The following is a 14,336-nucleotide window of genomic DNA, read 5'->3' on the forward strand; positions in this document are numbered from 1 at the left end:
ACTTGTTTCTGAAATGAAATGTTGACTGGGCAGGGGAACTTCTGCCCACTGAAAACTAAATAGCTATGTCCCTATTTCCAGGAAATTTTGCTGATGCCAGACACCAACTCTGGTTCTAGACACCCTTGCTGTATAGAGGGGTTTACTGCCAGAGCCTTCAAACGGGCTTATCCCCTTCTGATCACTCCTGCTGAAGAGAAACAAACTGATCCAGATAAAAATGTAATGGATGAGTATGATGATCCTGGGCTTTTCTTTTACTCATTATTGCTGATTGTTTCACATCCTCCTTTGGCTTGAGTGTTTGATGCTCAGGATCTGGCCCTATTTCCAAAGTGTTAGTTTGGGATATTTTGTTTCTCTTCTTTCACTGATTTCTGCCTTATTTGAAGTCCTTGCTTGTCCTTCTGATACAGTTATGTTCTCCAAAGGAATGTTTTCTTCAAGGTGTAAATCTTAGCATACTTTAGAATACTGTTCTGCTGGCTCCTGTGCCAGCAGGTGGTTCAGCAACAGGAGCAGACCTGTCTTGCTGTGAAGAAAGAAATATAAAGGTGCTGGGAATGCACTTTGATCTGTTGGCTGATTTGTTTATTTATTGTTAGACTGCAGAGTATTAGTCCTAATGAAAGTGTGGCCAGCACTGAAAATTAAATCTCTGAGCACTCAGGCTTGTCAAGTTGGGAAGCTTCAGCAAATGCTCAAAAATAACTTGCATGTTTTTGCCAGTGCATGCATAGTCATATTGTTGTTTGCCAGGAGGTGGCACTCATTATTGCCTACCTGTGTCTGCATGTGCCCAACACTTCTTGTCTGGAGCTCATGTTGCTGAAGTGGGGCATTGTTTTTCCCTTGTACTATTTGGATATGGTAAATCAACTGTAGAACAAGGGGTGCTGGTGCCCTAGGATCTTCTAGCAATGCAGATGGTGGAGAGCAGAGATCTAGGTGATGATAGATGTAATCCCTTACAAATAAATGTAATGGATTGATCTCATGGATAGATTCAGAGTACATCCTGCGGTTGCACTGTGAGCCACAAACAGATGGTGTGCTCATCACTTGGCTGACAGAATTGAGTCTGTGTAAGGCAGACACAGGCAGGGTACCTGATGATGCTCACAAAATTCAAGATGCCAAGGTTGATTTTGCAAATGCTTCTTCCTTGAATATTTTGGACCAGCACAAGCAGTCATGAGGCTTCCCTGCTTGGGAACCAAGCTATCATCTATGCACAGAGATTGTGAACACCAGCAGAAACTGAGTCTCGGTTGCGAGTATTGGTGAGTGAAACAAGTCTGATTCATCTACTCGGGTTCAAGTTGCTATTTGTTTTCTGTGCTCATTGCTGTACTGCACTGTGGGGAAACCTGCTGAACAAGGGTAAAGTCCTTCCAAGAAAACTGTTAAAACTAAACTGGAAGAACTGTTATGAATTCTGTCAGTAACTGTGCAGAGGGGCTGAGAGTTCAGATGAAACCCCTGAGCTGACGACATACGCTAACTTAGCATGACTCTGGCCCCGCAAAAGGAAGGCTCCTTTGGCTCCAGTTAGAGGGCATAGTCCTATGTCTATCCCATTCATGGCACCTAAAAGTTGCCATTTCTTAATAAAAGATTCATCTAGTAGAAGAGGCTATGTCTGAGGTGGAGTGGGTTGGATGGAGCTTTCCAAATGCCATGATATGCCTGTTTCCAGGGCCTCTTTTTCTGTAAATCTTTGTCACAGCTGGTCCTGATGGGTGCTATGCAGAAAATTGCAGTTGTCTCCCTTAGTGCCCAGAGGGTGACTGCTCTGCTGAACTGTGTCATCATACTGATGCAGCATTGGGGGCTTCCTGGCAAGGGGTCCTGGTAGGCAAATGGATGAAGGTTTTGTTCCAGCTTGGTGGCTGGAGATTAGTTCAAACTCCATCCCCAGGTATTTACGTGTTAGGAGATCAACCTGTTTTTTAACAAACCATGATGCTACATTTTGTGTTAATATGTACTTTTAAGAACAATGATACTCAGTTTTCTGGTTGAATACTAGAAGCTTTTTTTGGTGATTTTTTTTTTCCTACTTGTCTTTGATTAAAAAAAAAAAAAAAAGAAAGAAAGGAAAGGAAAAGAAAATAGAAAGAACAAGAATTTTGCTAAATGTCCTGGATGAAACACACTTTTCATGGAAAAAGAATATTTTAAACTTTCGTGAACACCTTTGTATTGAATTCTTCTAAGAGACAGCAAAACTATTTTTCTTCCCTGAAATCCTATTATGCTACTCAGAGCTAGGGAAAAAGGGAAAAGGCAAGCAGAGAAGGGAATTGTTTGGAGGTGTTGTGGAGGAAGGAGTGGTGAAGATTTCAGAAATCAGTCACCCTGCTCTGGAGTGGGAGCCTGACAGAGCATCTCCAGAAAGTTGCTGTGTAGAACAAGGACTGTGAAGGCATTAGTAAATTTGAACTATGTGGCTGTGTGTGAAGCACCTGGAGAAACTGTTCAGCCTGTCCTCTGTGTGGAAGGAGTTCTTCCCAGTGCATTCTGCCGTACCTTCTAGGCGTCATGGCACCTCTGTGCTCAGCACGCAATGCAGACACCAGCACGTGGACTGTTTTCCTGGGAGAGAAATGTGCTGAAAATGAAGACAGCTTGCCAAGCTGCTTTTTTCATTTGGGTGCTGGGTTTGTTTGTAAAACACGGTCATCCTTCTCTTTGCCCCAACAGACAAATGCTGTCTGGTTGCATATGCTGAGAGGTGGTGAGGTTAAACATTTGGGGTACTTGGTACAGGTTACTAGTCCAGCATAGAAGCAAACTCTCTCATATTGGCTCCATCAACCTCAGTAAGAGCTGCTCTGTTCAGAGAGCAATTAATGCTTCTTTTAAAAGAAAAGCTGGCACACTGTTGCACTGAGCGTTAAGAGTTTGCACCTGGTTGTACACTGTGGAGCTCTCTGCCAAGAGAAATACTGGTTTCCAAGTTTGTGAGCCTGCTGTTCAGAGACTTCAATTTTTGCTTTTGTTTTCTGTTTTGGAAGTCCTCCCACATTAAATTAAAAAGGAGATCTTGGTAAAGGAAATCAGAAAGGATGCTTTGAGATGCTTCTTTTGCCAGCAGTCTCTGAACTTGTGACCCTTTAAAATAAAGTACTTGGGCTTTCCTGTGGGACAGCTCCCTTGGGTTGGAAGCAAGCATCTTTCAGGCTTGCGTGCCTTTAGGAAGGAGCCTTTGACAGCACAGGAGAAGTTGCAGTGCAGCATTCTCAGCCAGAACTTCTAACGAGGAAAGTTGTTCAGCTGGTTTGGGACTGTGATAAATCATGGTTCCCCTGGACCCTGGGATTGCAAAGTGCTGGAAATAAATGCTAGGCAAATCCAGCTTTTGTAGTGGGCCATCTTTCAGGATGATGTATGGCTTTGTAACAGAAAGAGATTCCATTGCTAGGCTGCGAGAAAACTGCTGCCTTCCATCGGGAAGGAAAATGTAACAATTCTGTTGATGTAAATCCATGCTACAGGCTTGTTCTGAAAGCTGGGTTTTGGCACGCTGTACTTCAGTCTGAGAAACAAACTTTCTAAAGGAAAAGAGCCATGGAGAGCCTAAAGTGATGACAAAGCTGAAGTGATGGTCTCAGGCTGAAAAGGGATGGTAGGTTTGGCAGGAGGGTAGGGCCAATATAATAGTGACTTACCAAATGAGGCTGGAGAGGGAATCAGATGGCATGGGATGCCATTTGCATCTTTGCCCCCTGACTGCTACATTATCTTGAACAAATAATGTCTCTGGATGGATAAAATGCCCTTTCTTCAAAGTGCAGTCACAGGAGCATATGTTTCTGCTTTCTTCCACTGGCCATTCCCAATCAGCTTGAGATGTTTAGCCATTTGACTTGTTGGCTGGCGGGAATCTGACAGTATTTTAGGTACTCCTCTGTTTATTGTGAGGGCTTGGATTGCCAAGAAGTTGGCCCACATTTTGTGTTTGTGTAGAAAATGGTGGCTTTGTCCTAGGTATAATTGATGTCAGTCTGTGTGTAGGTTTGTCTGTGCTAACTACAGTCTCTTCTGGAGTTGTTGCTGTGTTTCCGTACTCTGGGGTTTGGTGTCACTGTTAAGAAGACCCAACCAAAAAGCCAGAACCATCCTCCTTTGAGGCTGTCTCCCATTCCTCTGCTGTAGCTAGGTAACCAGAGGAAGACAGCTTTGTTCAGGGGAAAGGGAGAAGCATCTGAGTGCATCTCTGCTTGTGCCAGGGCTTTGCTGCTCATAGCAGCTCTTGGCTAGGGCAGTTTGTGGCACCTGGGATACGCCCAGCAGCAGGCAAAGGCTTCTCACCCTTCCCATGTCCCAGAACAGTGACACTGGCAAATCCTATTGTACTGACTGAGGTGCTGAGATGCAGAATAGAGGAGGCAAGTACTGTATCAGAATTGGTATCATGTATCAGAAGACACTCTCTGAGTTAACCTTTCATCATTCAGTTGCCACAGATATGATTGCAGATTTCTGCTATTCAGACAAAGGTTCACATTTCATTTGGTCTTGACAGTAAAAGTAAGATGATCATTAAAACCCATTGGTTTCTCAGGCCTAACATACTTGGATCAGTGATGTTGGTAATGTAGCAGTGGGATGTTTTTCCTCCCCAAGTAATGTAAATGCTGTTGACTTAACAAGAGAAGAAAAAAATTGTTCCATCAAATCTGGTCACTCTTGCAGACATGACTCTTTGTCTGGTTTACTGAGTTGTCTTGTTGTTTGTCTTGTTCCATTGAATAATTTACTGAGGGTTTTTTTTTTTGTTTGTTTGTTTTTCATCAGTGTACAGAAGTTTCTCTTATGAGTTTTAACAGCTCTGTTTGTAACCTGTTGTCTCTGAAAGATCTGCTCAATCAACTGCTTCCTCACTTGTGTTTACTTTGTACAAATTCTCAAAATATTATCTATGCACTGTGCAGCATCAGCTCAGTCAGGATACTCCTGGGGTATAATTTTTTCCACTCAGATGATTTCTGGTTTTGTTTCTCTGAGCTGTGAATGTCAAGGTATCAGTTTGTTTACATTATTTTCATGGCTTCTGGCTAAAACTCAAGGACCTTTGCAAAATGAAAAACTCTGCAGACTTAAGTGTGGGTAATTGATCCTCAAGGGGACAAATAACTGGCAGTGCTCCATTGAAGTGGAAACAGCAGGCTGATTCTCAGCTTGGATTTAAAGCAACGCAGTGTATCTGAGTGCTAACTATGTGTATGAGGTCCTGCTGGCTGACAGCATCCTACTGTCCTGCCTGTCCTACTGTCCCTGTCCAGGCAGTGTACTGTCCTGCCTTTAGGTGTATGTTGCTGAGCTTGAGGCCTCTACCAGTGTCCTCCTGTTCTATGCAAATTGTTGGCCTGGGGGTAGTACAACATCTCAGGATCTGATGGGCAACTTAGCTAACTTGTTCACACTAACTAGGCAAGTACTGATGATTGTCCTCCTTTTAGGCTTTAATGTGAACCCAATCACATTAGTGTTTGATTGAGAGGCAGACCTGTAACAATCAGCAACATGAGGAATCCCAGTTGAACAGCTCTTTTTGGTGGGTCTTCACAGTGGCTTAACTTAAATGCTGTCACCTGGCCTCCACCAATGTCCACTCGTCTGTACCTTTAAAATTACAGCTGTGTGTTACCTTTTTCTGGTCCATGGAGTATCATCACCTTTTAGGTGTGGTGCAGGCAACATGAAAACCGTACTTTCCTTCCAAAATAAAAACTAAACTAATTGCAGTTTGTTTCTCTCCAGCTGCCTTTTGGGGAGATATCGCTTTAGATGAAGACGATCTGAAGCTGTTTCAAATAGACAGAACTGATGACTTAACAAAGCACTCAGATGGAAATGCAAGACACACTTCAGGTAAGGGCACCACCCTCGGGTGATGATGCCTTCGTTTCCCTGGTTTTATCCTCGGTGAGGAAGGAGCTCCCTCTCATTCATGATGCCTATTCCAACTGGCAGGAAGGTGCATGCAGAGCTTAGTTATGTGACTGAGGTGGGATCCCACTCTGAACTTTGTTAAACAGAAAACAAATAGCAATTTGATGTAAAGGATCTTGTCCTGTCTGAGGGAGAAGATCTTCAAATTCACAGCACTGATCTCTTTCTACAAGAAACTCCCTTTTACAAATTTGACAGGAAATGTATTTGAAATAGGGACAGTCAGTTTGATGTTATGTTTTGACTCTCACTGTCCTCACCTTCCTTTTGTGCAGTGTATGATCTTAATGGATTGAGCAAGCAGGTTGGGTAGAGACAGCAGTCACCGAAATGTGTGACCTGTGTGCGTCTCAGCTCATACTGTATTGTTTGTAAGGACTGGTGGCTGGTTTTGTATCCTTGTGATTGCCTAGCTTTGGCTTCAGAGCATCTAAGCATTGTGTAGGTCCTATTCCGGGGGTCAGTGCTCCAGCTTCCTGTTGGAGTAAGCATGAAAGATGACACATCCAACACACAGGCATGCTTTTGATGCCAGTGTAACTGATTAAACTCATACAGCTGACATTCTGGGCAGAGAAGGGCTATCCAGTTCTTCACACTGCAAAATCAGTTGTCCTGTGTTGTTGTGCCATACCATGTTTTGGGCTGGGACTCTTTCTGAGGTGATAGGCAATTAGGATTAGGTTGCATTCAGAGCAGAAGATAAATAAGAAAATGAGGACTAAATAAATGGTACAGGCAGCATTTCATCTCTTCCGCATTCCCTTTGTCATTTCCTGAAGCTAGATTAAGAAACTACAAGGGAAGCAAAGCCAGACAAGGTTTAACTGTGTCAGTTTGCTCTGGTGGCTTTTTCAGTTGTCCTGCCTAGCACATTTCTTTTGCTTGGAACTGGTGCCAGACCTGTTCCATCTGACAAATGTACTGATTTTTTTAATGATATGTATCAGGTACCACAGGTACTGGTCTCTTACAGCCATGGCTCATGTTGTGTTGTTGCTCCTAGTCTCTTCTGTGCACGTTTTACTGACTGAGGCAAGGCTGGTGTGTCATACGATGCTTTGAATTAGGTGAATGGTGATGCCACATCACTCACTTGTCCTTGTCCTCATCTCTGACAAGCTTCATTTGTCCCCCTGGACAAATGCTCCTTAGGAAGTGGAAGCTGACAAATGGGCAGCCCCCATGACTGTCATGCTTTCTGCAGAGCATGCACAGAGGGATCTCTGTGTTCACCTGCCCTATAAGGGGGATCTCTCTAGGGGCAGGAAGGGTTGATTCTTCTCTTGCAGGGCTTGCTTGACACTTATGATTGTAAGAGGGTGGTCTCCTTCAGCATGGTGGGGATTGGGACCCATTATTCCTGGGAGAAACTCCTACTTGCTGCTTTTCTATTTCCAGTGGGAAGAATGCAACCTCTGTACAGAAACAGCCCAAGACCTTTTATGAATGAGACCCCTTGAATTATAACATTTCAGAGTTTCCCAAAGCTGTTAATCGGATTAGTTGTATAGCAGAGGAAGTATTTAGTGCGTACATACAGACACACAAGCTCTTCGTATCTGGGAGCTGCAGCTCTGAACATGCTATTAGGCCAGGCATTCTTCTTCCTCTGCATTGTTTCCTTGTCTCTAGAAAATGCTGTTCAGCTGGGAGGAGGGGTGAAAACTGTGCCATTTGACACCGTTGGACTGTTTATAGGCATACACCCTATTAGCTTGTGTGGAGTATCTGCAGCTGTCAGGCTCTGGAGGAAGAACAAGGTTCCCACGTACTTAGGGGTGATAGAGGATGTTGCTCTTCATGGGACCCAATTGAAGATGGCCTGCTTTAGTAAAAGGTCTGCCTTGGCTGGTGAAGGTTAGATGTTTCAAACTTTCTTCACATACTTCTAGTTTTTGTCTAGAAAGAAAGTTATGTTCTCCTTTAGGCCCTTGAGAGAAAGAGGCAAGGAATGTGATCTGAGGACTTCCTGGATTCTGTGACAGATCTTTGTGTTAAACTTAATTTTCCAGCATCACTGTGCCCCAGGATTGTTTCCTGCATTAATTTCCTGCTTGCAGAAATGCCACAGTTGCCATTTCGACCCTCAAAATTTGCAAGTCACCTTGAGAGTGGTGTGCCTTGAAGTTCAGTGCTTCCAAGAATTTTCTAGCTAGTGTTTTACTCCTGCTAACCAGGACTTAAATCAATGCACCAGGTAGCATTGTCTTCATGGTGAAGTCACAGAGCAGAGTCATGGTTCCTTTCCTCTTAGGGGTGTTGGTTTTAGGGCATTCCCTTTGAAGACTGCTCAGTTAGGGGTAGCTGTCTCCCTGTACCCATCTTGGTACTTTGCTTCAGAGCTCTAGCAATGATGTCCATCTTCAGCTTTGACTGGATGTCTCTGTCTAGTATGCCTGGATTCTTTTGTGTGAGTGGTCAGACAGGGAATTGGCATTACACAGGTTACGTACCTAAAGCCTTTTGAAGTGCAGTATATGACCCAATAGTGCTTACTCATGTGAATAGTCTTCATTGCTCCAAAGGAGCTTCCTTTCTAAAAACTGGCCAGGAAGATCACGGATTGAGCAGTGTAAAATTGCAGAAAGCTTTGCCATAGGAACCTGTGTGCAAAATTATTTTGCTGGTGCATTTATGAAAGTGAGGTTTTCTTCAGATCTTGTTGAGAGAAAGGCAAGCATGGTAGAGGTCTACAGATAAATGTAACAGTGCTCGGGACTACCATGTAGTTAATTTCTTGTCTGGACCCTTTCAGGATTTCCCTGAAGGTTTATTTCAAAGTGCTTTCCTCCAGCCCGATTTTAAATCATTCCTGTAAAAAGACTTTCCTTTCCACAGGTCTCTCAGTGTCAGCTCTGCTTTACCTGAAGCCTAATTTTGCCCTCATCAGTGATCTGGTAAAAAAACAAGCTGTGTAAAGTTGCACATTGGACCTTTCAATCTTTGTTTCAAACAGAGTTAAAAGATTTTTCTAATTCTCTAAACCAGAAAAAAAGAATATTTGGGGTTTTTTCCCCTGTTGGTTGCTTTCCTCTGAACCTGAAAGGTACTTCCGTGAGTGAGAAAGGCAAGTTTGTCCCTCCTGGGTCTGACACTAGCAGAGCAGAAGATATGGGAGTCTGGCTGCCCTCACTAATGCCACGCTGTGCTGGACTTGCTGCTGAGGCACTGACTCTGTATCCTGCTACCACCAAGAATGCTTTTCAAGAATAGTCAAAACAGGGTTTGTTTGCCTCTGAACCTGAGAGTTGTTTGTGCTCATGGCTTGAGGACCTTATAAGGCTTTCACACTGATGCAAATAAGTGGCAGGAAGGATTTATAGAGTATCTTATGCTAGCTAGAGTGAGCAATACTTCAGATAACAGTGCAGCTTGGGACATGGCTATATTCGATCCCAGGATTTTGACTGAAATCAGAGAGGAGAACAGAGGCTACCATGAGTGGCTGGAGGCTTTGACAGCGAAGTTGTGCAAGTTATTCTTTGGAAAATGAGGCAGACAGCAGTTCTGCTGTAAACCTTCTCTTAATAAGAGCAGGGAGTTGATTTGTTGGCACACACTCTCTCTGCTGTTCTTGAGTCTGCTGTGAAAATAGAGGCAGTTACTCTGCTGCTTCAGTGAGTCTGCACACAGCCCACATCTGCAGCAAACTGCTTTGCTTTTTCTTGCTTTGAGATGCCCATGGTCACCATGTTCCATAGGACTCTACCTGTTTCAGGACTGGTTCAGCTTTTTTTTTTTGTAGCATGACAGCCCAGGAATCAGATTTCAATGCAATGTGCATAAACTGCTTTGGAGCTGTGGAGGCAAACTTTGGAGAGATCTGGAAGGAACCCAAAGAATGTGCAGTCCTGTGGGAGTGTACACTGGAAGGCCTGTATGGTGCAAAGGGGATGATTGCAGTGATTTTCAAGTTACATAGCAGCTTTTAATTCACCTGTGGTGGCTGTCAGCCCCTGATACATGTTTCCCTGGTTCCTTTCCTGAGGCAAGGTGTTGATTCCTATTTGAGCTGGGATTGCTTGAAGGACAGTTGCTCAGTTCAAACACAGTGCATCTGTCCTGCTAAGAGTTGTGCTGTTCAGCCTTAAGGTGGAGAATAAGACTTCTCCTCCAGTGGAATGCTTAAGGTGCTGGAAGCAGTTACAAGCAGGGCTTCTACCACTTCATTTGGGGAGAGGTTGCTCTGTCTAAGTGCTGTAGCCAGTAGCAGTGTTGCATGTTGCTTACAAGTCCTCTCTGATGCTACTACTGTGTTTCTTGTGAAATTTAAGTTAGTGAAAAATGCATTTCTAGAAGAATGCAAAATCTAGAGAATTTTGCCCACGACTGACTGAGATTCTAGGGATGATCTGATTTATGGGTTTGAAAGAGAGAATGTTAAATTCATCTGACTTGGCACATGCACACCAAACTCAGAACTGTTTTTCCCTTGTAACTCCTGTTTGGTGCTCTGCTGTAGTGGCTGTTGGTTCAGGGTAGAAGGGGTGGACTTCAGCATTGATAGCTTCAAGGCTGCCTGGAGTCCAACCTTCAATTCGTTTAGTGTTGGAGTGAATCTATGGATTGTGCTAACTTAGTCTAAGCTGTATTTGCCATAACAATCCAGAAGCAATGCAAATAACTGTGTACATGCTGTAACGTAACCCACATCTGTGAACTCTCTACAGGAGTCTACTCTTTCACTGGGAAATCTTTAGTGAAGATTGCTTCCTCTTACGTGGGTAGAGGGACGTCTTTACTTCAAGAGACCTGTCTGAGGGCTCAGTCCATCTGTTTGCATACCTCCTTACAGTTTTTCACAATACATGACATGCTGTCTAGGGGTCTCTCTTTGCAGTCCATGCAGCCTATAACAGGAAGCGGAGCCTCAGTTTGCTCTGCGGAAAAGTCAGTGCCAAACGCCTGATGCTTGGCCTGATGCTGAGGTTTATTTAGCTGTACCAAATGAGTTTCCTGTGACTAGCTCCAATGTTTACCTTTCTGAGTCCATTCACTCAGGGGTTTTACCAGAGCCAACAACCACGAAATTAACTTCCTGTAGTTCTGTAGCTTACTAAGCGAAGACACGAGCACCCATTTAGAAGAACTAGGTGGGTCCTCTTGGGCTGAGAGCACTCATTCACACTGCTTTTTTTAAGTTAAATCCTTTCCCAAATCCACATTTCTGTGCAATAAGGCAGTGATCTTCTTGTTGCAGAAAAGCAGATACTGCGTTTTTTCCTTCCAGCTCAGAATATTACAATAGTATTTCAGCCTTCTCAGACCTACCTGATTTTCTCCAGCATAAGGATGGTTGCCTAGAAAGCCCCTGACCCTTGTCTTTTGCTGATGAACCTTCTAATTCCCCCTGTAGTTAAAGCTCTCTTGGTAGCAAATGCTAACCTTTATGCTTTTCTTTTTTTGATTCCTGTGTACCAACTTGAAATCTTTTTTTTTTAAAACGTTGAGAGGGATTTTTCTCTATAATTGCTGATCTTAGGGAGGCCCTTTTGTTAGTCACAGGAACAGTCTGCCAGTCTGGTACCTGATGGTAAGAGAGGAGAGAAGGTGAGCTCTGTGCTAAAGCATGGGAGATGCATATGTGCAAAGAGAGCAACTGTCCCTTGCAAGATTGGAGAAGCAGCCCTGAGTCAGGACAGCGGAGCTGTCAGAAGCAGGAAGCTGGCTTGTCAGGCTTGTCTGCCTGTCTTCATCCTGCCGCTGCTTCTGGATCAATCTGTCAGTTGGACAGTGCCTGTGGAGTGATTGTACAGGCTTGCAGTCTAGAGCCCTGAGCATATGCAGCATGGCACATGTGCTGGTCCGTCTGACGAGTTGCAGCTCAATTCACAGGCACAGGTTCTACTCTGGAAGGCTTTGCATCTTCCACTTCCAGAAGTGCTTTGTGCTTTTGGATGGGCTGGTTTGCTCTTTTCACACTGCTTGCTTCCAGTAAGGAAGAATTCCCCTAGCTATTCAGTGTGGTTTGCACAAGAGGGGGTGCAAAGCAGCAGCTCATTTCTTTGCTCTTGCTCTAGTATGCATCAGGGATTCTTCCAGTTTCTTCATTCCACAAGCTCTCCTGCTTTAGAGATTCCCACTCATCCTTGGGTCACTTGAAGCCCCTTCTGCCTTGCCCAGAGGGCTGTATTTTCCTACCTCAGAAGGCAGTTTCACCTTTCTCCCTGCCCAGAGAGGGTCAGTGTGTTCAACCATTTCCCCCTTCCTATATTCACCAAAGGGAGTTTCTTCTTTTCCGTACTGCCTCCTCAGACCTCTCCATTAGGTGATGCCTGCACAGAGCTGGCCCACATGCTGACAAATGCTGTCTTACTGTTATCTTTGCATTCCCATCATGAGGTTTGTTCCTACTTCTGCTGTATTTCATACAGCCCCTCTAGGACCTCGAAGTATGGTGTTGGAGAGAGAGTGGTCCTTGAGATAACATTTGAATCAACAACAGATGTTAATGGAAGGTTGTCAACTGCCTCCCAAGGCAGTAAGGTGCTGTTTGTGATGTGCCTGAGTAGCAACAAGAGGTGCCCAATCCCTGGATGTTTTTAAGGACAGGCTGGATGTGGCTCTGGGCAACCTGATCTAGTGGAAAATGTCCCTGGCCATGGCAGAGAGTTGGAACTAGATGATCCTTGAGGTCACTTCCAACCCTGACAATTCTGTGATTCTGTGCTAGAGTCTTCACTCTGCCTGTCCTACCAGAAGGTATGCAGGCTCCAATTTTCTTTGGACTAAGGTCTTTCCAATACGATGCATAACTTCAAAACCAGTTGGCACCAGTAGGGTTTGCAGTGTTCCTTCACCCACTTGGCTGTGGTGTTCCAAAGTTGACTTGTGACAAGCAGAGAAATCCTTTGCTCAAGAGACATAAACTCTATCTCCTCTTTCCCATTTGTGATATAATTCCTATAGGGCTGGTAAAGAGTTCCAAGCAGTCAGTGGAGATACCATCAGGCCCTTGCCAAAGCACAACTGAATGACACAGCCCTACTACTTGCTCTGGGTTCCCCATGGAGTAAGATGTATTTTTTCCACTTGTCTAGGTTCCAGATGGCAGCTGGTCACATGCACTGCAAAGTTTGTTTTGTAAATATACTGTTCCCTGTAATCAGTTTTTCTGAATGGTGGCCTCCTGCCTGTCAAAATAAGTGGTTTCATTTCTTCTGTGCAGCCAACATTCAGACTTCCATGTTTTTTCTTTTACTGATTTTTATGAGCTCTGCAATATTGCTAAAATTAGTCTGCACAAGCAGTAAAGCTTTCTCTACTGTAGCAAAAATTCCCAGCTATTTCAACCTCTGCCACTTACTTAGTGGAAACTTTAGTTCTGTTTATCATAGAATCAGTCAGGGTTGGAAGGGACCACAAGGATCATCTAGTTCCAACCCCCCTGCCATGGGCAGGGACACCTCACACTAGATCAGGCTGGCCAGAGCCTCATCCAGCCTGGCCTTAAACGCCTCCAGGGATGGGGCCTCAACCACCTCCCTGGACAACCCATTCCAGGCTCTCACCACTCTCATGGTGAGGAACTTCTTCCTCACGTCCAGTCTGAATCTCCCCACTTCCAGCTTCATTCCATTCCCCCTAGTCCTATCACTACCTGATAGCCTAAAATGTCCCTCCCCAGCTTTCTTGTAGGCCCCCTTCAGATATTGGAAAGCCACAATAAGGTCACCTCAGAGCCTTCTTTTCTCCAGACTGAACAGCCCCAACATTTTCAGTCTGTCCTGTGAGTACAATTCATGTGCTTCTTTCAGAAATTAGCCAGGAAGGCAGTAGCATAGTATCACTTTTGTCAAATGCTATGCGTCATAAATTAATCAGCCTGGATTTTGTTAATGAGCAATTAACTCCTTTTATGCACCCAAAGACATCTGTGGAAACTATATTCATTGATGCTATGGTTGAAACCGCTGCCAAACAGCCTCTTTCTATAGCTCCTTCCTATTCAACATGATGCCACCCTCAACTTCGGGCATAGCTGCAGCAGTGCCACTGCACTAACAATGCTGAATCCCTGATGCTCCTTGCTTGACTTTGCCTGACTTTGGCTGTCAACTCCGTTGCTTTTCACATCCCCTAAGTTCTCTTTTGGTCACGTCTTAAGTGCCTGGGAGTTGATGCTAGATGACCTTATTAACCCTTTAAGGAGTTGGGGTAGTCATTATGTAGAGCATTTATAACATCTGATTTCTGTTTTCAACTGTCTTGCTCTCAATTGCTCTTAATTAAATTTTCTGTCGCTCTTGTCTACAGCTGGTGTGACACACTGGGAGGCTGTTCCTTCTGCTGATGCCAGAAGAGTCTGAATAGTCTTTTGTGTTTAAGTGGAAGTTATTAAATAGCTTTATATTAATTAACTGTGATGCAGG

General features: G+C 44.2%; 1 protein-coding gene across 1 annotated transcript in view; it reads left to right on the plus strand.

Moving 5' to 3' along the window:
• The window catches only part of TLL2 (tolloid like 2), an 85,252-nt gene that overhangs the window by 26,134 nt on the left and 44,782 nt on the right, over positions 1-14,336 (plus strand). The window contains exon 2 of the mRNA XM_054382079.1: positions 5,770-5,880. Coding sequence (XP_054238054.1) covers positions 5,770-5,880 — 111 coding nt within the window. The remainder of the gene's footprint in view (positions 1-5,769; positions 5,881-14,336) is intronic.

The sequence above is a fragment of the Indicator indicator genome, chromosome 7 (genome assembly GCF_027791375.1).
Source record: "Indicator indicator isolate 239-I01 chromosome 7, UM_Iind_1.1, whole genome shotgun sequence".
NCBI lineage: Eukaryota > Metazoa > Chordata > Aves > Piciformes > Indicatoridae > Indicator > Indicator indicator.